At 51.2% G+C, this 27,527-nt stretch overlaps 7 protein-coding genes across 7 annotated transcripts; 2 read left to right on the forward strand and 5 right to left on the reverse strand.

Moving 5' to 3' along the window:
- Nucleotides 1–1,958: 1,958 nt before the first annotated feature.
- PFICI_10536 (Beta-glucosidase B) lies at nt 1,959–4,598 on the reverse strand (the record flags this gene model as incomplete). Its single annotated transcript, XM_007839117.1, has 3 exons — nt 1,959–4,349; nt 4,406–4,474; nt 4,545–4,598. The coding sequence occupies 3 exons, from the start codon at nt 4,596–4,598 to the stop codon at nt 1,959–1,961; spliced, it is 2,514 nt and encodes an 837-aa protein (XP_007837308.1).
- A 994-nt stretch (nt 4,599–5,592) lies between these two features.
- Nucleotides 5,593–7,479, reverse strand: PFICI_10537 (uncharacterized protein; the record flags this gene model as incomplete). The annotated part of the gene is made up of 2 exons (XM_007839118.1): nt 5,593–7,351; nt 7,418–7,479. The coding sequence occupies 2 exons, from the start codon at nt 7,477–7,479 to the stop codon at nt 5,593–5,595; spliced, it is 1,821 nt and encodes a 606-aa protein (XP_007837309.1).
- A 1,256-nt stretch (nt 7,480–8,735) lies between these two features.
- PFICI_10538 (uncharacterized protein) lies at nt 8,736–13,554 on the reverse strand (the record flags this gene model as incomplete). The annotated part of the gene is made up of 3 exons (XM_007839119.1): nt 8,736–9,684; nt 9,748–12,947; nt 13,078–13,554. 3 exons carry the CDS (start codon nt 13,552–13,554, stop codon nt 8,736–8,738), a joined length of 4,626 nt encoding a protein of 1,541 aa, XP_007837310.1.
- A 5,207-nt stretch (nt 13,555–18,761) lies between these two features.
- PFICI_10539 (uncharacterized protein) lies at nt 18,762–20,702 on the forward strand (the record flags this gene model as incomplete). The annotated part of the gene is made up of 2 exons (XM_007839120.1): nt 18,762–20,021; nt 20,073–20,702. The coding sequence occupies 2 exons, from the start codon at nt 18,762–18,764 to the stop codon at nt 20,700–20,702; spliced, it is 1,890 nt and encodes a 629-aa protein (XP_007837311.1).
- Nucleotides 20,703–21,007: 305 nt separating this feature from the next.
- Nucleotides 21,008–22,002, reverse strand: PFICI_10540 (V-type proton ATPase subunit E; the record flags this gene model as incomplete). Its single annotated transcript, XM_007839121.1, has 3 exons — nt 21,008–21,158; nt 21,275–21,783; nt 21,970–22,002. The coding sequence occupies 3 exons, from the start codon at nt 22,000–22,002 to the stop codon at nt 21,008–21,010; spliced, it is 693 nt and encodes a 230-aa protein (XP_007837312.1).
- A 1,673-nt stretch (nt 22,003–23,675) lies between these two features.
- On the forward strand, nt 23,676–25,515 carry PFICI_10541 (uncharacterized protein; the record flags this gene model as incomplete). The annotated part of the gene is made up of 2 exons (XM_007839122.1): nt 23,676–23,717; nt 23,812–25,515. 2 exons carry the CDS (start codon nt 23,676–23,678, stop codon nt 25,513–25,515), a joined length of 1,746 nt encoding a protein of 581 aa, XP_007837313.1.
- An 879-nt stretch (nt 25,516–26,394) lies between these two features.
- On the reverse strand, nt 26,395–27,177 carry PFICI_10542 (uncharacterized protein; the record flags this gene model as incomplete). Its single annotated transcript, XM_007839123.1, has 1 exon — nt 26,395–27,177. One exon carries the CDS (start codon nt 27,175–27,177, stop codon nt 26,395–26,397), a length of 783 nt encoding a protein of 260 aa, XP_007837314.1.
- Nucleotides 27,178–27,527: the final 350 nt, after the last annotated feature.

The following is a 27,527-nucleotide window of genomic DNA, read 5'->3' on the forward strand; positions in this document are numbered from 1 at the left end:
AGGCCGCGCGAGACCTTGGTGGCAAAAGGACCGCGTCATCCAACGCAGATGCGAGAATCCAAAATGAAAATTGAAAGGTACGAAGAGGCTGATGAACTTACGGACGGATTCTAGATGACGTGAGATGTCAACCACGACCTGAAAGTAGATACCTCAAGTGGCGGGTGCTTGAGGTGGTGAGGTTGAGAGGAGAAGGTTTCGAAAGGTGGGAAGCTGGAATCAGAGGGGAATCAAAATAAGACAAAATCGAAAAGAGCGGAGACCGCAAACGCAGCTGGCCTTGCCCTTGCCCTGCGGCTTGTAACTATGCGGCTTCGTGGATCTTGAAACGCGGCTGAAGACGACGGGGATGGTGTGAAGTCGACGATGAGCGAACGTCTACTGACCGGTACTCTCTTTCGAAGGTGGGAGCCTCCCAGCAAAGAGGAATGATGCAATCAACAGCCAACAAAACCAGCTGTTCTTCAGTAGGACTGAGGGAAGGAACAATCTAGGAAAGCACATACTCACTCGTGACAAGATGAAACAGGCAAGAACGAAACAGTGTAGTTTAGTTTCACATTTGGACTCTGAGATGACTCGAGGGAAGCCTGAGGGTCGTATATTGTGCACAGCTTGGACTGCCACTACTATTGTAGCCTGCAGAGGTCGAGGTTGTCCTATTTGTTTCTCAGATGTTGACATTATGTTCGAGGGGCTGGCAAAATGAAGAACAATAGCCGAGTGGATTCAAGCAGCACTGATCTATTAGATGCAAGAATTTCTCCAGGTGGTATTGCGCAATGAATTATCTGCACATGTCACGTCTATCTAGATTACCTAATGTGACCTGTCTCCCTGGTTGCTAGGTCCTGATGCCATATATCGTGAAGACGAGAACTCTAACCACTGCCTTTGTTTCTAAACGGTGGACAGATCATTGTGGTCACCAAACCCACGTGGATGATGTCTTTATCTTGCTCGTGTCGGCATAGCAACACTCAAAGAAATGCCTCTGATTTGGCTCGTACACAAAGGACCTCCCCCACACAATGAGAGCAGAACAAGAAAACATGACAAGAAACCTTCTTCCCAAGTTCCTCCCTGGACAGATGTTCGTCATGTAGGAAACAGATACGCGTGACGTCTGACAGATATAGCCACTCAATTCACCAAGACCTCATTCGAGGAAGACGGCTTGCTCCGATTCAAGTCCCATCTCCAACACTTCATCATACCACGGGGGTTCCAAAATGGCAACTTGTGTAATATGTTCAAATCCATGTTCCGAGATCCCAAATGTCCGTCGACCCATGTGCAGCTCCTGCACAGATGACATGAAGAGGCGCAAGGAGCGAGTAGTCGACCGGGTGAGACACACGACACCTAGCCAAGGGAGACCGCAGACGGCCAGTAGAACGCTGAGTTATGAAAGCCAGTGAGTAGGCCACAGAACCAACATATTTCTTCAGATTATCGAAAAATTGTTTCAAGTTCTTTTCTCTTTTTTTTTCTTTTTTCTTTTTGGATGTAGACTAAGTTGATTTGATGTAGAAATAGCGGCAATCGTAACCGAGCCGGAAGTTACGATACATATAGAAAGGGGAAGCTGGAGTCAGATAACAGAAAGAGCTGGGATCAGAAAGAGGTAGATTATTTGAAGAACAAAGTAAAACACAAGGAAGATAAGAGACAGAGCCTTATAGACAAGATCATTGGAGTGGTCATTTGTCGGTAGAAATGGATGGAGAGCTTATATTGATCGATTACCTCGGTGTGCTGTAGTTTCGGCTCTGTAGGCTGCGTATATTGACGGCGCAAATTCAGCTCCAAGCCCACAGAGTACAAGGCCGAATACACTTTTACCACATGACAGATATGATTCAGTAGATGACAAGAAATAGAATTGCAATAATCTCGCTCGCTAAAAGTGGCTTATGCTATCAAATCCTTCCCACTTGCCCTTCCGACTTTGGGAATCACGGAGCAGAGGTCAACTCCTTCTCGACAGCCACCTTGACCGTCTGAATGATATCAAGCGCCGACTCACCAAGCGAGAAATCGTACTGACCCGCTGGAACCACCCACTGGCCTCTAGACTCGTCAAAGAAACCAAGATCGCGGGCAGCCACTGCCAAATCCACCGTCTGCGTCTGGCCCGGCTCGAGTCGAATCTTCTTGAAAGCCACCAGTCCTTTGATGGGGTGCTCGGGGCTCGTGGTGGCATTACCGGCATACAGCTGGACCAAAGTGCCACCTTGCGTCTTGCCCGTGTTGGTGACATTGACGCTCGCAGAAAACTCGGTCTCGGATTTCCTAGAGACGCGCAGACTGTCCGTTGCAAACGTCGTGTACGACAGACCGTGTCCAAAGGCGAAATTGACCTTGTCGCGCCCAATGCGATCATAGTGGCGGTAGCCTACAAAGACGCCCTCTTTGTACTCGACCTTGAGCTGGCCATTGACGTACTCGCCGGGAAAGTTACCATACGCTGGGGCATCCTCGAGTCGCTTGGGGAAACTCATGGGGAGTCGGCCTTCGGGGTTAACGGCGCCAGTGATCACATCGACAATGGAGTTGCCGCACTCCTGTCCGGGAAAGCCGGCGTGGACCAAACTGGAAACCTGTTCCAACCAAGGCAGCGCAATGGCGACACCCGTCGAGTTGATGACCACAGTGTTGGGATTCACCTTGGCGACCGCGCTAATGAGGGCATCTTGAGTGCCCTTGCGTGGCAAGTTGAAAGATTCTTGGTCCTGCCCCTCTGTCTCCCACTGAGGATCGTGGCCGGTAAAGACAAGGGCGTAATCTGCATCCTTGGCTAGGGCAACTGCCTCACCTTGCAGATCAGCATCGTGCTCAGAAGCCAGTTGCAGGCCGAGACGAACACCACTGCGGCCGTTCAAAATCTCTAGACCAGGCACGTCGATAGGAGGCAAGCTGCGAACTCTGATGCGGTAGGCGTTGCCGGCGGTGAAGGGGTAAGTGAACTCATCCTCGGAAATTGCCCCAAACAGGAAACCCATGGCATCAGGAGAAGCTTTCTGTTGGTCATAGACAAGCTTGTCATTGACGTATACCTGGGTGAGGCCCAGGCCAGTGCAACCCAGGTAGTGCGATCCGCTCTCAGTCGGCGTGAAGTCGCCGACGAACTCGAGAATCTTGTAGAGGGTTGCCTTGGATCCAAGGGGTGAGATGGAAGACGACGGGTGGCCATGAGTGGTCTCTTCGATTGCTTGGGTGGCATTGTCAAAAACCTGCAGGGTAAAACCAGGCTTGCCATCCAGGCCGACTATAGAGCCGGCAGACTTGTCTTCGCCAATGGGCAACAAGATGCGCTGAGTGTGTGCACCTTGGGAGTATACGAGCTCGGCAGAGTCGCCGACTGCCTCTTGCAAGGCGTCCCAAGGGGCAATCTTGTAGTGGGCGTTTACACTGGCGCTGCCACCACCGTGGGCAAGCGGAGTCTTGGCCAGGCCAAAGACAGCAACCTTCTTGCCTTTGACCTTGTCTTTGCTTAGCGGAAGAACTCCGTTGTCGTTCTTCAGCAGCACACAGCCCTTGGCTCCGGCCTCTCTAATGAGAGCTTGGTGCTCGGGCTTGTTGATGGCCTGCTCAGGCGGGATCGTAGGGTCCTCGAAAGCCTTCAGCCTGTCGATGAACTCGAGCACTGCCCTAGCTCGATCATCAATGGCGCGTTCCGTCGTCTTGCCTTCCTTGATAGCGGCAAGAACATCGGGAATCTTGCGCCGATTGGTAGGTCCGGGCATTTCCAGGTCGAGCCCGGCATTCAAGGCCTCGGCCGTCGAGTTGGTACCACCCCAGTCACTCATGACAAGACCTTTCCATCCCCATTCTTCCCTCAAGACTTTAAAGTTGAAGGCATTAGAGTCGCAATGCTCGCCGTTGACACAGTTGTAAGCAGTCATGACTGCCCATGGCTTGGCTTCCTTGACGGCAATCTCAAAAGGTCGGAGGTAAATCTCACGCAGAGCTCTCTCACTAATGGTCTCATCTACCGACATGCGCTCAGTCTCCTGCTCGTTGGCAGCAAAGTGCTTGATTGTGGCAGCGACGCCCTTGGACTGAACACCCTGAATGACCTGGGAGGCAAGCTTTCCGGAGAGCAGCGGGTCTTCGCTGAAGCTCTCAAAGTTTCGGCCACCTAGAGGGTGGCGGTGTATACATGTGGTAGGAGCAAGAAGACACCGGGCTCCTTTGCTCTGAGTCTCTTCAGCGAGAGCTTGGCCAATGCGGTTGGCAATGTCCAAGTCGAAGGTAGCAGCAACATTGCTGGCGGCGGGAAAGCAAGCTGCTCTTGTGCCGCCAGTGAAGTCGGCACCTCGGGCTCCATTGGGGCCGTCTGAAGTCTAGTAGTCCATTAGCACATGGAGTCAGTGTAAACATGAAGCCCATGACTACCAACCTTAATATGGGGCACCTTGCCAGGAACTGGTACCGTTTCCCAAAAGTTTTGACCCGCGAGAAGGGAGATCTGGGGATGAGGTGTGAGCAGATACTGTATCTAGTGGTTCATCGAATGTGCTGGCCATGTGAATGCCTACCTTCTCCTCTAGAGTCAAGGACTTGAGCACTGCTTCAATATCTGTCGTCATCATGGCCACTGGTATTCCAAGACGATCTATCTCTTTGCTGAGGAATTGAGAGTCAACTACAGTTGGAATTCAATGAGACAGGCACGAGTCGACCCTATTTATGTCCATGTCCAAACCCCAATTCGACTGACCACATGATGGGCGCCTCCTCCTCCTCCTCCTCCTCCTCATCCGCCGTCCGAAGCTCTACCGAAGTTCCCGCCCAGCATCTCTTGAGCCCCGTCGCATGCCCGTTGACGTGAGACTCCCCAGGCCAGCTACCTCTAGGCCAAGTGGATCGCGGGCGCTCTATCTACTCCACTCCGGTAACTGGGGAACCCAATATCTGACCAGAACCATGTTGCCGCAGCCAATGAGGCTCCAGGAACCTGCCGACTATAAGCCGATGCCAATGTTGGAGCTGCCGAAGATTTGACGAATGCCCCGGGGTTTCTGCGAACAGACTCCACCTCTGTTTTGTTTGGCAGCGTATATCCATTTCCGGCAATTGGCTATCTCCAACTCGTGCAACGAACACTCTTCACTTTCTCCTTTTGTAGACATCGAATTTGTCCATATTGAGCGCTTTCTCGTAGCTCATCCTCATGATAAGAAAACTACATTCAGAGTTGCTCACTGCAAGACAGCCCCTCGACTCCATCGGGTTATGACGTTCGCTCAATGTGCTAAATGCTGACCCAGTAGAAAAGCGACGGCCTGGCTTTGTTTCATAGGTCACCTTGGCTGAGATCATCCCCTCGGATGTTCTCAATCGCGAAGATTCGTGAGAGATGGATGATTTGCAGGAGCTATTCATAAGCAGAGACATTGATAAAATATGTGACAAGGAACTGGTTTGACTGTACCAACAAAAATACATGAATCGAGTGGTCTGGAGTTGGTTGATTATACATTAGGTTTATGCGCTTTTGACAGTGTGGCCCAATGCCCTTGTCTATATGCTCCGGCAAGCGAATCTAGCAATTTTCTCTCTTCGCTCTCAGTATCCATATATACTTTAGCCATTCCTTACGACATCTAGAATGCCCTCGACCATTCCTCCTATCCCGAGACTGTAACCTAGTCTCACAACGCCCCTCGCAAACCTCCAAGCCCCGTCTTGGTTCTTGACCGGGTACTGCGCTGGAGGGGGAATCGCCGTCCTGACGCCTAGCCAACCAAATCGATCTTCACAGATACTTTTGATGTTGCAGAGGCCCCTCAGGCCCTCCTCTCCTGCGAATCTTCCATAGCCAGAACCACCGACACCGCCGAACGGCAACTGTACGGCGTAGAATACAGCAAAATCATTGACAGCCACGCCGCCAGAACGGATGCCCTTGACCACTGCACGGAGGACTGGATCACTGTCGTTACCGTAAACACTGGCGCCGAGTCCAAAGTCGGGTGCGTTTGCAAGGTTCAACAAGTCGTCAGCAGATCCTGAAGCTGCGCGCATGATCGTCATGATGGGGCCAAAGCATTCTTCTTGTGCAATCGCCATGTCCCGTGTCACGTCTACGAGCAGAGTAGGCGTAAAGTAGAAGCCTGAAGGGTGATCAGGGTGGTTATATCTCTGCCCTCCAGCCAGTAACTTTGCACCGCGCTGCACAGCATCTTGCACCAAACTCTCAAGACGGACAAACGAGTTGTCTGATATCACAGCGCCGACATCCTTCTCCGTTCCTAGCCGTAGTGCCTTGACACGAGGTGCCAGCATCTCCACTAGCTTGTCGTATACGCCCGGGGCACAAATGATGCGCTCAATGCCGATACAGTTTTGTCCAGCAGCTTGGAAAGAGCCGCGCATCATGATATCTGCAATCCTCTTCAGGTCACCCTTGGCCGAATCGCAAATCACGGCAGCGTCCTTGCCACCTAGCTCCGCCACAACTGGAGTAAGGCTCTTGGCGGCGCTGGCTGCGACATGGTGACAGACCGGACGACTTCCAATGAAAGTGACATGGCTGATGCCGGGGTGACTTGTAAGATGACCGGCAACCTGCGGCCAGCAGACGGCGCTCTGGATCAGGGCCGGATCATGTCCATGCGCGACCAGGGCGCCACGAGCAATGTTGGTATAATAGGCAGCGCTCCAGCACGTCTGCTCACTGACCTTGACCACGATTCCGTTGCCTGCAAATATGGCACTAATGATGGGACCGACCAGGTTATGGAATGGGTAGTTCCAGCTAACCAGCGCAGCTACAACGCCCAGTGGTTCGTAGATGACCTTGTTCTTTTTGTAGCACATCAGCATATTGGTGGGACGCTTCTCGGGCAGCAGGGCCTTCTCGCCATGTTTGATGGTCCATTGGAGCTTCTCGGTCGTGACTAGAATTTCGCCCAGCTGCGCGTCGAGCATGGTCTTGCCCGAATCCAGGCTGCTGACTCTGCATATCTGTTCTTGATTGTCGAGAACGTGCTGCAGCATGGTGCGCAAAACCGCCCTCCGCTCACGGAACGTGGTCTGACTCCATTTCTTTTGCGCCTCGGCGGCTGACGCAATGGCGCGATCGAGGCCAGCGGGGGTGGACGGGTTGACGAGACCGAGGAGCTGGCCGGTCGCTGGCGCGTAACACTGAATGGCAGAGCTACCCTCTACCTTGATCGAAGGATGCTTGAGAATCTGCGGTTCGCCTTCGGGAAGCTTTGGCGCGGGAACGGTATAGCGAACAGGCGGATCGGAGCGGACGAAGAAGAGGTAGACAAAGAGTAGTGCTATGCCAGTGGTGAGAGCAGCTGGCTTAATGAGTGCTTGAAGCTCTTCACGTAGACTGTTGATGCCCAAGTCGTCAGTCGATGCAAACGTAGAAGACCGCTACAATCAAAGGGGGAATTACGGAAACTCTTGAAAGAGGACTCCGAGCTGGTTGACCCAAGTCTCCAGGTCTTGGACCCCCATTCTGAGGCGCGCTTCTCTTGTCCGGAAAGCTTCTGATCACGACTTGGCTGCTGTCCAACCTGGTGGAGAGAATTGAAGCAAGATTGTGGCCAAGGAAGCTTCGCAATGGCTTTGCTTGTTGCAGCTCGGCCTGCGTTCTGGTCGTATGTTCAAAAATTAAAGTAACGCCGATCAAGGGTCCATCCATCCCATCCATACCTACATCGGCCCCTGACAGCTCGACTAGTGTCCAAAATTGACGTAACACCACCACCAAGCAAGCGAGCAAGTACCAAGCAATTCAACAACACATGAAGAACTTTGGGAGTGTTAGAATAGTATGTCTTTTCCTACGTTTATATATATACCTTTATTTCGATTATTTGAAGTTCTATAGTTATCATTTCCATGTACATCACAAGAGGGCAATGACTCGAATCAAACAGGTTGAGCATGATTTTGTATTTCCTTCTTCTATTCTCTTCCCATGCATCGTCATGTAGCCTCCCACTGCCTATATACACAAGCTGCTCTCCAGCCTCTCCTTTCCATCTCCCATCTTGAATTTGTCATTCTCCTGGCTCATGCTCGCCAGTCTCTCGCGGGATACAATCATCCCTTTTCTCAGAACGCCAGAAGAAAGTTCCGTGAGACTGGCGGGAGGGGTTTAAAAAAAAAACGATCAGAACAAGTAAAGAACCAACAATAACAAAAAGGAGAAAATGTCCTGATCTAGACAACGCATTAACTCAGTCATCTCGTACAATGCGTCTTCTTTCGCTGTGGTCTCCCAGGTACTCCCCGACGCCAGATTCAAAATAACGATAATGGTTTGAGAAAAACTAAAATAGATAAAACAAAACGGAAAAACGCGTCAAGGGTGATCGTCGTATGATTTGGTGCTGGACAGTATGCGTGATCGCTTGGTATCGCCAAAGAAACGAAACATGCTACCGTGCAGAGTAGGTGGTCGGCAAGCTGGCATGTGAGAACCTCACGGTCGGAAATATATCTCGTATGATACAAATGTATAAGAAGATCAAAGGCTGGTCGTTTGTAGGGAAATGGATGTGAGAATGTAGGTGGTAGTCACCTTGAGATTATCCTTTGCGTCAGCCGGCGCCGGGTTCCGATTTGGCACGTCTTGACTCGAAGTCTAGTAGGCCTTGCTTTTCCATAGCCGCTATAGAGAGTGGTTCAGTCGAGCTGAATAACCTCTTCCAGCCATGGATAGAATGACCCACAGGCCAATCAGCTACCGAAGAGGAATATGAATTCTATTCATGTTCGGCAATGTGATTGTCCTTGTGGTGGAACTGGAAGGCCGACTTGAAGGACTTGCCCCTCGTCCGTCTCCTTATCCTACTGACTATGCCGTCGCCTCCTTCGGCTGCGGGATCTGGTGATTGGCCGGAGCGGGTGGATTCGTAGCGGTTTAGCATTGCAGCCGACGTAAAATCATTAGATTGCTCGTAGCTGGGCCGCATCCGATCCATTGATGCTCTCATGCGATCATACGAAGGTCGGACTCGTTCCAATGATGGCCTAACATTGATCTCGGTCGATGGTTCATGTCGTGTATAATTCGTTCCATCACTGCCGTTTTGGCTGCGGGCATTGTGTGTTGTTGTTGAGTGCAGTGTTGGTGGGTAGATTGGCCGGCGATCTTCGTCAACGCTAGGGAATTGTTGGTGGCGCTTGACAGCAGATGTCGCCGAAGAGTCTGATGAGCCAGTCTTGACAGATTCCTTGCCAGTCTCCTGCGGTTCAACGTGCTTGAAGGCCCCCATGGTGATCTGTTCTCGGATGATGTCGACATCGTACGGGAAGTAAACCTTTTGCACGGCCTTGATGGCATATCGAGGAAGAATGCAAATGACGGGTGTCACGACAAACACCGCCCAGAAACTTGCTTGTGCGTAAACTTCTTGCGCAGCGCCGTAGAATGAAGCGGAAGATGTAAAGGAGGAATAGACACCAGTCCAGAAGAAGATGAACAAGTCACTCAGTACAACAACGAGCAACATGATCCAATCCCAGCGGTAGGTGTTGATAAGGATGTAGAGATTGATTGTGAGCACAGCTGGGTGTGCAACATAGCAACCAAGCCTGATACGGTCTTGCACGTCGAGACCGTTACCGGTGATAAAGTCGGCGTTGATGAATGTGAGGTACGGGATGAAGAAGACCATGACACTTTGGTAAATACCGTCGACCATGTAGAGCCTGGTTATTGTCATGATTAGCTTCCGATGGTGGACGAATGGTTTAATCTTGAGAAAAACTTACCAGAACTTTGTCTGCGTCCACTCAAGACGTTCGATACCACGGCGGTACAGTTCAGGTACAGCCAGAGAAACGGCGTCGGAAACGTCCTGGTCGAGGACACCCATGAGGATGACTGGGACTGAGGTAAAGAACAGGTTAAACATGAGAATATATGTGTACTCCATGAGGTAGGTGATGTCGAAATCGCAGAAACACTGGAACCAGAAAATAGACCACGTCCAGATCATATTCTTATAGAAGAAATTGGAGATGGACTCAGCCAGACGTCTGTACGACCAGCGTCCGTGAACCAGGACCAGGCGCTGCAGGAAGCGGAATTGACCGATAGCATAGTCTGAAGACATGACTGCTTGGCGACCTTCGACACCAGCAATACCAACACCAACATCAGCCTCTTGGATCATGGCCACGTCGTTGGCACCATCGCCAACCGAGAGAGTCATAACATCAAGGCCGGTCTTGACCATGGCAACAACAGCAGCTTTCTGGGCAGGACTGACACGGCAGCAGAGAACGGATTTGCATTGCTTACACAGAAGCAAGAACTTCTGCATGAGGCTTTCGTGAAGAACCCACCGAAGGGTGAAACCATCGATGACCAGAGCATGGGTGGGCCCAGGCGCCTCGTGGTTCTTTCGGGCCTCCTTCAGGTCCTCGTCACTTCCCGTGATGCCAAAGGATTGCAGGTGCTTGTCGAGTTCCTTTTCCACAGTCTCGAGGAATTCCGTGTCGGGGGTTGCTCCGGACTCGTCCTCATTGACCTTGAGATGAATCAATTCCATGTCGTTGTTGAGTAGATTGCAAGAGAAACCAATGTTGATGGCCGTCTCCACCTTGTCGCCAGTGAGGACCCAAAGTTTGATACCGGCCTGTCCTAGCAGGGCAATAGTGTCAGGAACACCATCTTGCAGTCTGTCTTCGATGGCGGTACCACCAAGTAGGCTAAGTTCTTGTTCAATCTTGTTGGCGACTTCCTCGAGCTTCTCTTCACGATCCGTAAGAGCTGTAGCGGCCTTGTCATGCTCCTTTCGCCATTCCAAGTACTCCTTTTCACCCAAGACTCGCTCAGCGATGCAAAGTGTTCGGAGACCCTCTCGAGCAAACATTTCCAAGTGTTCGGCAGTCGTCTTACGAAGCTCCTGCTGCTCTCCACGCTTCAGTCGGGAATAGATAACACTGTCGGCTCCCTTGCAAAACAAGCGAATCGTGCCATCGGGGAATTTGATAATCGCACTCATTCTCTTACGGCTCGAGTTGAACTCGATGGTATTGAGAATAGGATAATGCACCTCCTTGCCCATGACATTCAATTTGATACCATCGCTGGTTGCTCCCAAGACAGTGAAACCCATGTCACGGGCAGTAGCAACGAGCGCAGCTTCATCAGGAGACTGAGCCTTGAACACAATCTTGGGCGGATCGCCAGGCACATGTTCAGCGATGACAGTGTGGCACAGGGCCAAGGCAAGCATGAAATGTTCGTTGGCTTTGGCCTGTTCCTCTCCGAATTGGCCTTCGCCTGCCAGGTCTTCTACGAAATCGGGCGCAATGAAAGTAACTTCGTCGTCGTGGAGGAATGGGTTGTCGTGAATGCGGCGAAGACCGCGGAGGGCACGGATCTTGGCTTCTGCGATTTCCTTCTTGGCCTTTGCTGCTTCCGCGACCACGTCGATTCCAAGTCGTTTTTGCAGACCAGCTTGTGCTTCGGTATATGCTTCGCCGTAGGGTTGCCCGTTGATAGTGGCCTTCTTGAATTCCATGACATTTTGAGTCAGGGTGCCGGTCTTGTCGGAGAAAATATACTCGATTTGCCCAACGTCATCAGAAATATTCCACGACTTGGGCACACAGGGCTGATCGATTACATCGTAGTACATTTCCACATCGCTGTAAATGAAGATGGCTTGCAGCGTTCTGACGATTTCCAGCGAGATGTAGAGGGAGATAGGCACCAAGTTTTGGAAAACAATGACGGCAGCCCAGAAAGTGATGAAGCCGGTCAAGCCGGCTGTTCCACCAATAGAGCCGTATTCGAAGAATGCAAGAGAAGCATCTGACTTGCCCCAGGCGATACCGTTGACGATACCAGAGACCAGACACATGACGAGCAGGATTCCAAAGTTGCAAATGACGTTGAAGTTGAGCTCGCGGGCGATGCGCGCACGCTTGCTGGGTGTGATACCCGCATTCATCATGATCTTGGTGTCGTGTCCGGTGAAAACAACAATACCGAGAACCCAATCCGTGTTGCGGAGGTTACAGCCACGGAGAAGCAGGTTGTCAATCGAAATTGGCTCAGACATTTCTCTGTCAGAACCGTGAACCTTTTGTGTCCAGTTGATAGCACCGTTGTACTTGTACAGATTTGGTTGCGCCGCTTCGCTTTCGATTGAGAATTCGGCCTTTTCGCAGTCTCTCGCATGCTTCAAAGTGCGTCCGCATCGCAAAGCAGTTCGCACCTTCAAGTTTGTCTCACCGTCAAGGTTCTTGGTTTCGACGTAGCATGCGCCATCGGGATCAGATGTAGACAAGACAATGATATCGGCCGGGAGTTCATCGTCGTTGTATAGACGCACGAAATCTCCGACCTGTACATTCTTCCAAGCATCCTTGTGGAATCGAGCACCGCCATTGGTGGCTCTGCTGTGGTTAATAAGGTCTCCTTGAATTCTGTCGATAGAGTCTGGCTGGTCCTGGTTGAACGATAGACTTGTGTCTGGCCGGGGAGAGTTGGGGACAGAGAGTGTGTCGGTTGGGGGGAGTGGCGAAGCCAAAGGCGAGGCCATGGGCGTCATCTGGATATCCTCCTGTGCCGAGATGTACGAGGTTCGGTCCGTGTGAGGAGAGATGACGGACTCCCTGTACGTGGCATGGGTATCGATTGAAGGGCGAGGATCGGCGATACTGGCCATGGCGCTCTTCTTGGTATCCTTCTTCCATAGACTCTCAATCGCGTGCCAGATGGCGCCGAAGAATTTAGAACTGGCTTTCTTGAACTTTCGCCATGTCGAGACGTTGTCCTCCTGGACATTGACATTGTCCCAACCGACCAGACGGTGCACTGGGGCGTTGTTTAGCTCGATATCCAAAACAGTTCTCCTGTAGTCTTCTATGGCATCTTTTATGGCTGTAACGGCAATGATGAAGATAAGCGGTACTGCGTTCAAACCTGGATTGCTACCACCAAAGATGGGGAAAATCTAGAATATCATAGGTCAGAAGAGGTTTCAACAAAAAGTTGGCAAGAACAGAATATCAGAATTCGAAAGGAGCCCGTGACAAAGACGGGAACCCAATCGTAGGGTTACAAATAACGGTGCAATTACATACCACAAGGATGACCAGAAACAAGAAGAATATATTGGCGATGTTGTGGAATTGAAACCACAAATTCTTCGGAACGAAGGATAGGGGTGTATATTTGGCTGTCCGGATTTTGTTTCGCGTAAATTGTTGCAGAGGATGGCCCTCTTCGTCCCTGAACGCTGCAGGCAACGGAACATTGAAAAATAACGTCCGACCTTCGCCATCGTCGCTCGGAGCTTCGCTGTTGGCATCATCCTGATTACCCGAATTTGGATCGTTGGGATCGTAGGTGTCGTCATCGTCGGCCCCTTCTTGCCTCACTGAATTACTACCTCCGGAATGCCTCTTCTTTTCAGACGAACTCGTGCGTTTGTGTATCCGGTCCATGATGGAAACTCTCTTGACACCACCGCTCTTGACCGTCATCTTTCGCGTCGCCCATCTTGACCGCTTTGGAGCCTTGTCTGTGCCCTGGCCATGCGCGCCTTCACCCTTTGCCATTTTTGCCGAGTTACGGGCAGAGCCCGTTCAACCCGCTGGTTACGCCAGAGTGGCCCCTTGGCCTTTGCGCGCAGTTCGTCCCAAGAATTTTCGTCTATAGTCGTTAAACTTACTAGCTGCAGTGTCGTTGTTGTTTGGTTGGAATTTTGCTTTCAAAGCTGTTGGAGCTGACTGCCCGTTGGAGTCGCTCTCGACGGATCCGGCGCAACGGTCGTCCTATGTCACCGAGTAGGCGCCGTTGTGCAAACCAGACAGGTGGGTGGATTGCACCTAGATGATACGATTTTGTCGACGGCGTCTTTGTTGTTGACAACAACCAGAAAAAAGTAGGTCGGCCAGGCGAGATCGAGGTGCACAGTCCCTACTTTTTTTTTTCTCCTCCTTGCGGTTCAAGGCAACGGACGGAGTCGACGGGTTGGTTGATGACAGCGAGACCGAAAAGGAAAAGGGTCGGGCTCTCTGCTTATTGGAAAGTTCCAAGTGCTGGAACTGGATCGCTAATATCGGATGGGCCGGGGATAACGCAGAAGCGGGACCCCGATGCTCACTGAGTGGCCACCCTAGCAGTTTTGGAGGGGGGAACACTGAAGTCCTTGGGAAATGGTGTAGTACACTGAACACCTCGTGAATCGACTCTTACTACAGGCGAGTGGCCCCCCCTTTGCAGCGTGCACAGGCGTTACATCAGGGGGGGTCCAATTAGGCCTGCATAACTCGTCTCCGTCAACACCGCACTGTGCTAAGCCCTCTCTCGGGTGTGAGAGACATGCGCCCCCGATCCTTCAACCTACATTTCTTATCCCGAGTCGGGCTCAGAGCATATACCGTTCCATTGTGGTAGAGACGAACAACAATGAGCTTACATTGCACACGGCTGAGCATTTTGTTGGCAGTCACTGAATCATTTTTGTGCACGCTTGTTCGACCAATATACGAGACCATATCCACTGCAGGCGTCCCACCCCAGTTGCAGGCGTCTCCTCCGACTTGCCAGAATAGTGAAGCAGCCTGGCTGGCTTCGGGTCGGGTTTCTAATGTGATGTACCTTGACTGGCCCGGTGTTTTGTGCAGTCCGTCGTTACCAATACAGCGTTCGCCAATGGCATTGGCTCAGGCATAACTGCGGACCAGCAGCAGGTTTCGCCAGTAGGGATTATTACTGTTCATTGTTTTGCCCAAAAAAAGATCAGCTTGGCCGACTACGGTCTAGAGGCTAGATAGAACGAGCCGAGAGAAAAGAGAACAGGAAAAATAGAAGGGGCCAAGGCGGGCGGGAGATTGGTAAGCACCACATTGCTAATGCAAATGTGCGAAGTCCCAACTCCGAAGCCACATTGGTGCAGGCGCAGACAAGACGTTTCTCTTCCTGGGCGTAATTTTACCGCGTGTTCCAGGTTCGTAATCCTTGGTATCTACGGTAAGCAGGCATCGCAGGGCCAGTTGGTTCAGCTGGTCTGAGGTGATGAACCCCCAATGGTCCTACCAACAAGTCGCACATCTCATGCATCACAGAATCCTGCTCCTTCATAGGAATGGGCAATGACACCTCTCTCCAAACCGCTTGCACATCTGAGCCCGCCCACAGCTCGCCGATGAGAAGCACCAGCTCGGCAGATTAGCTCACTACTACAGTCTAGGTTTGACGTAACGACGCCACCATAGCTTTGCCGCCCCTCGAAGATTCTTCGTGTGAGACAACGTGTAGAGCTCCTGGCTGCCACGAGGGATGATATTTCCCTGTTCGTGGTCCGCTGAATTAAAGGTATCATTCCCAGCTGCAGCTTCTGCAGTTTCCCCGAGAGTCAAATTCTTCCCATGCGACACGCGTGCCAAAAGTCTGCGTTTATGTACATGCCTCCAAGTGCCTCTGGACCTTGTTGTTCTTCGCGCCGGCTCGTGAATAGACTTCTTCAGTGCACATTACTATCGTGTGAAATGCATCGTGAGATACTATACAAGAAACCAGGTGTGTATAATTGAGCACTGCGGCGGTCTGATTCTAACAATAGTTCTGCCGCTATAACCGTGATCGCCCGGTGCGCTTTAGGGGTCAATCAAATCAATATGGCTGGTCAATTTCTCGGTAGCGATGGGTGACAGGCATTTGATTGATTATCAGATCCAGACCAGGGTAGCCGCTGTAGGGTATTGTGAGAATCACAGTTTTTGCGGCGTCCTCATTCTTACCTCATCTCAGCGAAAAGACGCATATTCTTCAGCTTCCCGCTTACTGAATGAAAAGGAAAAAAGAACTCACTCGAGCATAGAATACATAGTCATCCTCATGTTGATCTCATCATGATAACTGGATCACTCTGTCACTTGTTAGCTGCGCTGATTACACAGTAGAGAGTCCCCAAGGCACCGCCACATTCCATGTACATCATGCCGTGATCCTTTAAGTGGACCAGCGTCCATTTCTAACTTCTATTCTTGACATTGAGCGCGCTTACTCCAGTCTGAACTGCAGTCAGAATTGTGCGACAAAATCCTGTGACAATCTTTGCCAGTTGTAGGCTCCAAAAAAAAAGGCCCTACATTTTTAGACAGGCTGTCAAGATATCTCAAAAAAAGAATCCAGAAAACTGGCTGCAGCTAACGGCCACAAAGCCTTGCCCGTCGTCCCGGACACCGCGACACCGAAGAATTGTTAGGGCGCACTGTATCGTCACTGTACGTACATTGATTGAAAGTCGTCGAGATGCAAACCTGGGCCCCAAACCAGACTACGGTGACGAGCCTCGACGGTCCACTCCCCCACAGGGATGGGGCCCCTTGTGGATATCTCACGATTTTGACTCGGGGGTCTTGCTGGAGGACCGAGATGCAGCAAAAAAGGCCTTGGTCCTCTCAAATCTACTACGTACATACGGCCGCGACAGCGCGAATTGGGTCCCGTACCTGCGAATTTGCACTTGATTGCTCGCAGGCCGCATTCCCCGCCCTAGAGACGATTTTATTGAACTCGATCATCTCTCTTCTCGCCTTAAGCAGAAAAAAGCCGCGACGAGCGAGGCCTTTTTTTTCCCGCCAGCTCGCTGCTCTCAAATGCCCAGGTGACGTCGAAGGAACCCCCCGCCAAGTTGGGAGTCGATTCCTCTCTCTTATTTCTGCTTTTCGCCGCAACCAAACGATTCGGACATGCACGACTCTGCGTAGGGCGACCTGCCATTTCGTCTGACTGGCTCATCGTCGCACTTGAAAGACCTGAAGCTGGCTTAAGTTTAGACCGTCATACGTAGTACAATTGGTTCCAGGTTACACCAGGTAAAGGGTTCGGCGCCTCTTGCAGCTAAACATTGAACTACCAACGACCAACTTGTCAACTACCCAACGTACCTGCGCCATCACGGGCGACTTTCTTTCCCCCCTTACCTAGGTAGTACATAGGATGACTCCCGACTCGAGCGGTTGGGCAACGGACAACGGGCTGATCGAACGGGGCGAAAAGTGACCAGCATCGAAGCTTACCAAACGGGAGCGTAAAAGCCTGCCGCAAGTTGCAACATGACTTAGCATGTGTAAGCAGCTAAGATAGCCTACTATTAGAATTTTATGATCGCACATGATCTCATGTTTCCTCCAACTATTTGAGAAAACAGTATATCGTATACCAGCAGCAAATTGGAAATGGACGAATACGCTTGGATCTGGAGCTCTTGCAAGTTCCAGAACCGGCATTTGTCTCTGCAGATCTGAGGATAAAGGGGTCTTGTACGATATACGTCCTGTCAAACCACGACTCGCTCGCGCTGCTCGGTATCATCCGGGACGGGATTGAATCGTTTCACAAACAAGACCTAGTCGTCTGAAAAAACGCCAGCCAAGAATGGTCAAAGGCACGCCAGCGAGTCACTGTGGCATCAACAAACTTTTCACGGTAGTACGCTTGCCCTTTTTTTCTTGTGATATGCTCGCTATGGTCTATTATTACTGTACTCGCTTCCAGGTTGCTTCGATGCTCGCAATGGGGCAGCTGTTTTAGCGGCCTGTTTCTTCCTAGGTTGCAGCCGCACCTTTTGGGACCATCCAGATTCTACCAAGCGGAACCAAGGGAAACGCGGATATCTAGTGCCGGCCGGCCTCCCATAATGGCAAGAGGATATATAGGCAAATGGTAGGGCTGCAATCACGATGCAGCGACCAGACTAGAAAGTGAAGAAGCGGCATTATGGAAGCACTACATTACATGCCTACGATACACATGTCATCACTTGTTGACCCAGGCTGCCCTGCACCATTACTTTTACTACAGTCACCAGATGTTTTTAATATGGCCTGTCGCAGTCCGCCTCGCCGCGTAGATTGAGCGCGCATAGCGACTGACGTGTCTAGGCCACGAATATAATCGTTTGAAATGGCCCATGCGCTCGATTCGTCTCCTCCGACCCCCCTTCTGCAGCCCAGTGTGCCCCGTTGATCATCGTGAATGGACACATCGTGGTGGGTTGCGCTTGGAACCCCCCTTGATGGAACGGATTTGTTCTTTCCCCATTTCCCCCAGATGCTTCAGACGGACAAGAGAGAGATCAAAGAGCCTGCATCCATCCCTTGCACACAATTGGATAGTGATAGCGCACGTACTATGTATGCCACAGAAGGAGGGGTGTTTCTCTTGACGTTGCAGATTGTGAGGTGCATTTGTGAGTCCCCAAGCGGGTTGCTACTTACTACAAAGTAGCTGTGGCCCCTCCAAATGCCACCATGGAAAAATAGTGCAACTTTTGATGCAGATGAGGCAGGGAGAGGAACTGGGGACTTGGCGATGCAACCAGATGGCAGATGGTACCTTTCTTAGATCACTACAGCGGATCCCGTCGACATTGACCCCGGCCGAGGCTTCGTTCGCCCAAGTGAGGACCTGCGAGGGGAAATGGCGATCTGCCAAATAGCACCAGCTGTCGGCGGCTTGGCACAGCAATTCGGCAACTGATAAACTTTGCGCTAAGGCCACTAGGTACCGTTGGCCGTGATTACGTACGTTCAGGTACATTTGAGTTCTTACCCACGCAACTCGCACGAGCAGCGGCTTCTTTATGTTGGGCAAGGTTCTGACTGCTGTGAAGTTGCTTAATTGATGTCATGTGATCTTGCGTTGCAGCAGACACGTCCCAACCACGAATGGAGCCACCGAACCGCGTCGAGAGTGCACTTTCAATGCCAAGCCCCAGCCTGTCTCTGGCCTGACCGGCAGAATTCTGGCCAAAATGTCCAAAAATGGAGATATACGAGGATTTTTTGGAAAGAAGGCATCACAGACCTCAAGACCGGACACTAGCAGCGCCTCTCAGCTAGGACCGGAGCCGAAGCAAGCAACCAAGCCCGCACCTGTCGCTGCCTCGGAGCTTTGGCTGGATTCGCCGGATTTGCCATCTTCTCCCATTACCCCCCAGAAGAATGTGACCAAGACACCTCGGGCACGTGATACCGAGATCAAAGGATCCGACGATGAAGATGATGATTCGGACTCTTCCTTTGAGTCCATAGGAGCGATGCTCGGGAGAGGACGCAACAATTTGGGTGCAGCTTCTCAGAATGTGTCCGCCGGGTTCATGACAACCCCAAAGGCTAAGAGGATTGCGCGCGGGGGGTTTCATCGCTCGCCTCTTACCCTTCAGCAACAGCCGAAGCATAAGTTCGATTTCAAGACTCTACTCAACCACGTGAAGCAGGACAATGCTTTTGACGAGAGTGTTCGAAGGGCCGAAGCGGCCATGGCCGAGGCCGAGGAGGAGTTGGAGCCCGTGATCAACCCAGACAAGATGGCCGGCGAGGCCATGGCTGGCGAAGATGAGTCCAAGATCGAAAAGCTCGCCAAGGCTATAGACAGAACTACGGGCGATGAATCTCGCCCTCGTGCCTATTTCTTTGACTTTGAGGAGCCGCCGCGGGACCTTAAGAAGAAACCGTTTCCCAAGAAGAGTGTCAAAGCCAAACCTTGGTCTATTCTCCAAACGGAAAGCTCGAGGAATCAAATGTTCATTCACGGATTGCCTACCACCTTGGCAAGGAAGGGAAAGGAACTACCAGACGAACTATACTTGTGGATACTTGACCAAGTTTGTGTTGAAAATGATGCGCAGTTGCGCAACCAGTATATCGAGCTAGCTTCGTCCTGTATTGACGATACAAACCGTCTCGTTACTGCAGAAAAGCTGTATGGCATGCTCGAAACATTAGGAGGCGCAAAATACTCAGACGAGGGTGGGAAACTCCCACTCTCACCTGGTCTGCAGAACCCCTATCCCGGGAGAGATTGGGCACCTCTAAGATACTTCTTGGAATTGCTCACGCGGATGGCTCGAAATCTCAACACAGAGACCAATCTTGATGCAATAAAAATGCTCCTGCGACTAGGCCTGGATCCCATTATTGTGACCATGGCCGGGTTACAGGTCGCTCATTCCACAGCTCTACTAGAGTTGATATCAGCCTTGCCTGCAGCACCAGCACGATGGGAATATTGCGTGAGTCCATGAACCTTTTCTTTCCACGTAGTAAATACTGAACTTTTCCAGTGTAAAAGCATATGCGACTACCTCTATACAAGCGTTGAGCAAGCATCACAACGGTCATTTGCCATTTCAATGCTCCCGACCTCAATACCTCCGGGCGTAGATCTCCAGCGGCGACTGGCATCAGAAGCACTGCTCAACGAGCCCAATCTCGGCGCAAAGGACCCCGGTCAATCAGTCACAATTCATGATATTTTTGACCGCATGTCAGAGCCAGACTTCCAGATTACGAACTCGACAGATTTTGGGGAACTCATCGCCCTGGTAACACTCCTCGACATTGTGATACACGATGGAACTCATCTCTACCGCGCTCAACTTGCCCTTTCCACTTCGACAGCCCCGGAAGACGAGGCTCGATCCCACTACGATGCTGACATCGACCGGATTGTCGTGGGGCTCAAAATCCTCCACGACAAGATTAGCGACAATACGCTGATCCTCAAAAAGGAAGTCAAGCTATCTCTTGATGGTATGATGAAACGACTCAAGAATACTGTGCGATCGTGTCCGCCGCCAAAGATTACAATTTTCGATGACGACAAAGCCGAAAAGGAGGACAAGTTCTTGCCACGGCAGAAGGACTTTATGAAGAAATGGACTGCTGCCAAGAAATCTGCCGTAGAGGAATAGGCGCCTTTTGGCTTGGATAAGGCGGCGTCACGGTACTTATCATGAATGAATGCGTCATGATCAAGAGCCAAGATGAAATGACATTGCTGTATTGATGTAAAAACCTGCATGATGTTGGAACGACCTCTCCCTCTCTCCCAGTGTATGATACATTGTCCGTCTAGACTCGCGAATACCAGGCTGGAATAAAGCATGATTGGGCCCCAGGACTCGGGAAACGACGATGCATGACAAACAATCTCTCCTTCTGCTTTGCAACCCCGTTGACTCTCCAAACAACCCGTGCTATGGTGGGTTGTGCTTCTTTAATCAAAGAACTTGCGGTTCGGGTTATCGCCGAATAAGGTCTTCCGCACGGCAGGCAGACCGACGTCTTGAAGTAGCTTCAGACGCTCCTCGAATGTGTTGTTGATGTCGATCTTACCCTGGCCGCCGACAATAATGACACCTCCGGCACTGCGGTTGATCAATGTCAGCATATCAGGCATTCTCTACAAACTGCGATATAAAATGGATGCAGGAACGCAATAATAAAACAAGAAGGGCTCCAAGGCCGGGACATGGTGACTTACCTTCCCTCGGGCAATACGTTCTCCTCGTCCACGATAACCTTGGTCTCCTTGCCCGTCTTCTCCTTGTACTCCTTCTCGGCGTCCTCGATGGCACCCTTGAGGACCTTGGCGTCCTTCTTCCGGCCCCGGACGCTAACCTCCTTCTCAGTCAGGGCGTAGAGGCCCTCGAGGATGAGGTTCTTGAGGGTGGTGCGGTACTTGGACTCGTCCTTGGAGCCGTCGACGAGCTTCTTGCCAGCAGCGTCGAAAATGTCGTCGAGGAGCTCCTGGCGGGCGCCCAGGACCTTGAGCCGGGTCTTGTTGGCCACGGTGGAGCGGGTGATTTGCTGCGTCATGGAGGCCTGCTTGAACTTTTTGGCGTAGCTGGCGTCAATGGCGTCCGTCTCCTGGCGCACCAGCTTGGACTTTTCAATCGAGAACTCCTCGTTGGCCTTGATCTCGATCTCGCGTGCCTTTTCGAGTGCCTCCTGCTTGATGAAGGCCGTCATCTTCTTCAGCTCCTGGTCGACCTGTATTTGAAGAACACCCCATATTAGCTGCCTATCATTCTGTCATGGCTGGGAAAGCGGTATGTCTTTTTTTGAGTAAATCATGGATTGTTGTTATTTGTTGCAGAAACATTGTTGAAAATGTCATTTGATGCCATGATCTCCTCAAGAATCGATTTCATTCTTTCAAGTTTTGCAATGACGCACCTGAGCGTCCGACATGGCGTGGACTTGCGACATGTTGCCGGCTTTTGTTGTTATGAGAGATATGAGGTAACCGGTGGGATTCTAGGCGGCGGGCAACAACAGTTCGGCCGTTGAGGAGGTATGTTGCTCGAGCTGGTCAAGCAGTCCGTAAGCGATGCGCAGAATGGACGGAGCTTCGGAGAGGGGGGGGTTGGAATATAATCGGAAGCGGTGGTCGGAGGCGGGATGAGGATGTCGTAGGATGTCGTCGTTATTACTCTGGGCTATGGGTAGGTATGGTGGGTCCCCCGGACTTGGGAGAGCTTCACTCCAAAGCAGGCAAGCAAGTCAAGCCAAAGCCAGGTCAGGTCAGCTTAGGTTGTTTGGGTTGTTGGACGTGTGCCACTGACGACGTCGGCTCCTGCAGGTAGCGCAGCTGACGGACGGGGACAGACTGGGTCCTAGCTTATTAGCTCGTAGGTAGCTCTGCTCTGCTCTCTTACATCTCAGGGAAGCGGTCAAAGCCACATCTCAATCAACGAACAGCAAAGCAAGCCACTTTTGCAATGCGCCACAAAAAGTTGTCTTCATCCTGGGCAACCATTCCAACTGTCTCACATGCATTTTGCATTGAGTGGTAGCGTGGCTAAACTTGCAGCGCTTCTGGTTATGGTCAATGCCAGTGCTAATCTGGGAAAACTGGAGCTTCTGATCCGGCCCACTGAGTGATCCCCGACCGCCCAAACTAGCCCAGCTTTCCAGGGCTGCACTCATTCGTCCTTCCCATTTGGCGGTCCCAGGTCACTGGCCATCGCCAACAGCGGGCCGAGCATCGCTGAAGAGAATGAGAGGGGAGGCACTCAAAGCGCGGCGACAGCGCCAAAACTGCCGCCGCGTTACGTCCCTGCAGCGAGTCAAATGCTCTGGGCTTGTGACCCAGCGACGATCCCCAGTTCTGGAGTGTGCTTGCTAGGCCTGACTTGTAGTGCGTATTCAGAGTAGTAGTGACTAAATCGACCTCATCATGCTCATGCCCTCAAGATGCGAACCCGTGTTCCCTCTTTTTCTTTTGTTTCAATTTGATGCTCTGAGACTTTCTATTGATATTGAGGATACTGCACTAAACGACAAGTCTTTATGCTACACATGTACACGTTTCTAAAAGTGTAATTCATAGACTTGTTCAAAGGTCATATTTTCCAGTGGTCATGTCAGATACATGACATGTTTGGCTTCTCTAGGCCTTGAGCTACCTACATTACAGTACGCTACTGTACTACTGCCGGCGGAGATTCACCACCCACGCCGGCATTCATCAAATCGCATCCTCCATCTCCCCCATTTGGGCAGGACCCCGGTCAACTCCAGCGTCATTCAAAGACAACGCCCGCCGTCATCACTTGTGTGAACTGCGCAGTTCGCAGTCTTTTATCTGCTCGCCTGGTGACGGTAAACATAGCGTCCTAAAGAGAATCCCTAAGTTCGTCGGCTTCAGCGTGCGCAACTCCCACCGCCACGTTTCACCGTTTGGCAGACAACGAGGAGAATACCAAGCAACCGAGATCGACACCCGTCCGCCAGCGACTCCACGAAGCCGAGTTTCCCTCTCAAGCAATCTCGCGCCCAGCTCGAACGCCGATGCACAGCCAAGGTGCGCAATCGTCAGCGATCCCCTTCGCTAGATGATCATATAGCACCTGGCTTGCGAGAGAAGAGTCGTGTTCGTCATGGGATCGCTGGGCGGTCTCTCCCCCAGCGGGAGCATTGCGGTGTGTATATGAATGAACCTTGCACCACTCCTTAACTCCCTTTTCCGTGTCCGCCCAGGGACTATGCGCTGACGCTCGACATGTTGTTGTCAAGATCGGTGTGCTAGTCGGCCTCATATCTACAAGCGTACAGTCTCTAGGACTCACCCTACAACGAAAGTCACATATACTCGAGGACGAAAAGGATCCGCACGATGTCCGCCGCCCGCCACACCGGCGGCGGAGATGGCAACTCGGCATGGGAATGTTCGTCGTGGCCAACATTCTCGGAAGCAGCATCCAGATCTCGACGCTGCCGTTGCCCGTACTATCGACTCTTCAGGCCGCCGGCTTGGTCTTCAACTCGATATGCGCCACCCTCATCCTGAGCGAGCCGTTCACGAGATGGAGTTTATGGGGCACATTGCTCGTTACTGGGGGCGCCGTACTGATAGGCATATTTGGCGCCATTCCCTCGCCGGCGCATAGCTTGCGAGAACTACTCGAGCTCATGGGCAGATGGCAGTTCATCCTCTGGATGGCATTCCAGGCTGTCCTCGTCGTGGGTGTCGCAGCAGCGACCGACGTGGTCAGCCACTTTACCAACCTGTCGCAAAACTCACGATTCCGGTTCATTAGAGGCTTGGCATATGGGTGTATCAGTGGTATCTTATCCGCGCACTCGTTACTATTTGCCAAGTCCGCCGTCGAACTTGTTCTTAGGACCATTGCTGATGGAGACAACCAGTTCGTCCATTGGCAAGCGTGGATGATTGTCCTAGGTCTGGTTACACTAGCTTTGAGCCAGTTGTATTACCTTCACCGAGGATTGAAGCTCGTCTCCACGTCTGTCTTGTATCCTTTGGTATTTTGCATATACAACATCATTGCCATTTTGGACGGTCTCATTTATTTCAACCAAACAGACTTGATATCAAGATTGGACGCCGGTCTGATAGCAGTAGGCACCGTCATCCTCCTTGCCGGAGTTCTCGCCTTATCTTGGCGTCTCAGCGACGAACAGCATCCACCTCCTGCAGGACAATCTACTCTTACACCTGGTCTAGGGCTTGTGGAGGATACCGACGGCGAGGAGGATTCGCTTCTAGATTCCGACACCATCACCGACGAGGATGACACTGTGCCCAAGACTTATAATACCTTTGCGCCAGGTACTATTGAGACATCACCACTAGTAGCCACACGGAAGCCTTCGAAGCGATGGCACGAGCGGGATGAGATATGGGGTGAACTCGAGGATCAGGAGGGGCTTAGTCCGCCGCCTCAACCTCACCGATCTCTCACCCTTCCCACTGGAGCCGATGAAACAAGTGCTCTACTTGGCGGGCCCAGGCGGCATGTATCGAATGCTTCAACAGGATCCCTTTCGATAGCAGGGCCATCATCCGCGTCTGGCGAACCCCGGAAAAGGTCACTGCGCAGGCGTAGGAAGTCCACTGGCTTCCCCGGGTTTACCGCACGCAAGGCACCCGGAAGACGAAGGAGCACCAGTGGCGCAGCTGTCCAGGACGCGCTTGGTGGTATCTTGAAGATGAAGTGGTTCAAGGGCCGAGATCGCGGGGATAGTACCACCGCTGTCGAGGACATGCCATCCCCTCATCGAAGAGATTGGAGCTGGGGCCGCCTACCGCGGTTTCGGGATGAGGAGGAGGCAGTCGGAGCAATGGGAGATGACGTATCACCCAATAGAGCTGCAGATGCGCGGCCTGCCGGCGAGGAGGAACCACGGGATGGTAATCAAGACACTCCAAGAGAAGGAGACGGGTCTGATAGAAGAACTGGCGGTGATGGCGTATAGTGCCCGTAGTCTTACTACGAAATCAACATTTCTTTGTGATCTTTATATTCTTGATACCTTACCACATTAGCGAATTTGTATACCTCTCAGCATTTTCATTGTAGCTTATTTTAATCGCACACGCCAGGTACACTTAATCATTCCATACGTCTTTAAATGTTTGACACGTAAAGTCTTGAGTGCGAAAAGGTAGAATCGTTGTATAGTGCTTCTTGTTCATCTTGTACAGATCCATTCACAAAACTCTCCGCAGATCATGATCTTAACTCATATATATGAACCATTCAGACAATATTCCCTGATTCAGGAAATGAGTCTCAAAGTATTCCGGGGCATATTTATTTCTATGACTTGACACGCTGAATTATCGCAAGATATCTGGTGTTTTTCTGTTCAAAAACACCATATGAAGAACAGAATCTGAACAAGTCATTTGCCAAGTCGGTTCCTGATTACTCTTCCTGCGGATTCGAAACCGCGAGAAGTTTATTGTGTGATTAGAATGGAAGCCAATTGAAGGCATCTAGACGGACTAGGTTCGTTCTTGGTAAATGTGCCTTTGTTAATACTTAAAACGGTAGAGAAGGATCTTGTACATAAACTTGAATCGCTGTGGATGAATACTATCTGCGTACTACCAACTTTTCATTACTCTCTCTTCTCGCAGGACTGATCAGCGAACATTGAACCACCGCGAACATAATGAATAATCTGTGGAAACCAATCCTCTCAACCAAGCATGAGCGTACTTGCAACCTTGCCTCATATAATATCAAACATAGTCCTGCGCGCGTCTGGGTGTGTAGACCGAGATGGTGTTTCGCGCGGCTGTTGCATGAGCGTCGATCGATTGGTCGCTGTCACAAATCCATCGGTTACTCATGACGGTCCACACACATGTCTCTCTTCCTCTTTCTTTGTTTCTGTACCAAAGTCGCCTTCTTCCATATTCAAGTCCTCGAAGCAAGATGGATTGTTGTTCTCAATCGCGGTCTCCTCGCCACCAGCAGCAGGAGGGCCTGGAGAAATTTTCGATAGCCAGTCATGAATTCTTTCTCGTTCTTGGAATCGATTCAAGTAGAGCTTGGCCTGTTCAGCAACTACTTTGCGAGACGAATAGTCTACTGGACCGTTTTCAGGAGGCCACTCTTCCATGAACTTGATGATGAAGTGTCCCCAGTTCTCAACATCTCGACCGCCTGGTGCCCACCCAAGTACTACAGCTCGAATAAGGGCGTTCAAGATATTCGGCTGCAGTCGTTGGGGTCTACCGTCGCGGGTCTCAAAGCATATCTTTGTAAAGCCAATTTCAGGTTGATTAAAGCCAATAATCTGGTAGAGCGTCCTACCTGTGCCAAGGACAACAAAATCTCCGGTAGTGGGGATATAATCGGGGGCAATAACATTCGTATCTGGCACCTGAGTTGGAAGCAATGGCATGATCTCGCGAATGTAGTCCTTTGCAAAATTGACCCTGTCGGCGAATGCTGTCCATATTGCCGGCGATACTGGGTTCGGGAGAAAGTCGTGATGGTAAAGAACAGGTCCTGAGCATGATAGGAGCTTCCGTCCATTCGTATGGTTCCACCCCCTGCCAGGATGTTCATGAAATGCTTGGAAGAAATAATATGCCTGAGTCGTCGCATGCTCCGCTCCCGTCATCTAGGCGGAAAGCTTGGTGGTAACTGGACCATCCGGGGGCGGGAGCTCTAGGCTGGGAGGTAGGTCTGGAAAGTCTCGCAGGAGTGAAAGGAGTCCATTGGATGTTTGACCAGGTGTTGAAAGGGACATGGTTGCTTCGACTTCTCACCCAGCCTAGCTGTTTGGTCGTACACTTCGATTTGTATAAATGCCAGCAGATCTAATGATGAAAACCTTGTATGCTTTGGCGAGGTGAGGAATGGTATAGGACAGGCTGAGTTTCTCCCTTTTAGGGACTTGATAGTTGTATCCTTGGGAGAAAGAGATCGCTTCTGACCAAAATAAATAAACTGGCAAGTACCTGTAGGTAG

Source organism: Pestalotiopsis fici, assembly GCF_000516985.1.
Source record: "Pestalotiopsis fici W106-1 unplaced genomic scaffold PFICI_Scf_7, whole genome shotgun sequence".
In the NCBI taxonomy this organism is placed as follows: domain Eukaryota; kingdom Fungi; phylum Ascomycota; class Sordariomycetes; order Amphisphaeriales; family Sporocadaceae; genus Pestalotiopsis; species Pestalotiopsis fici.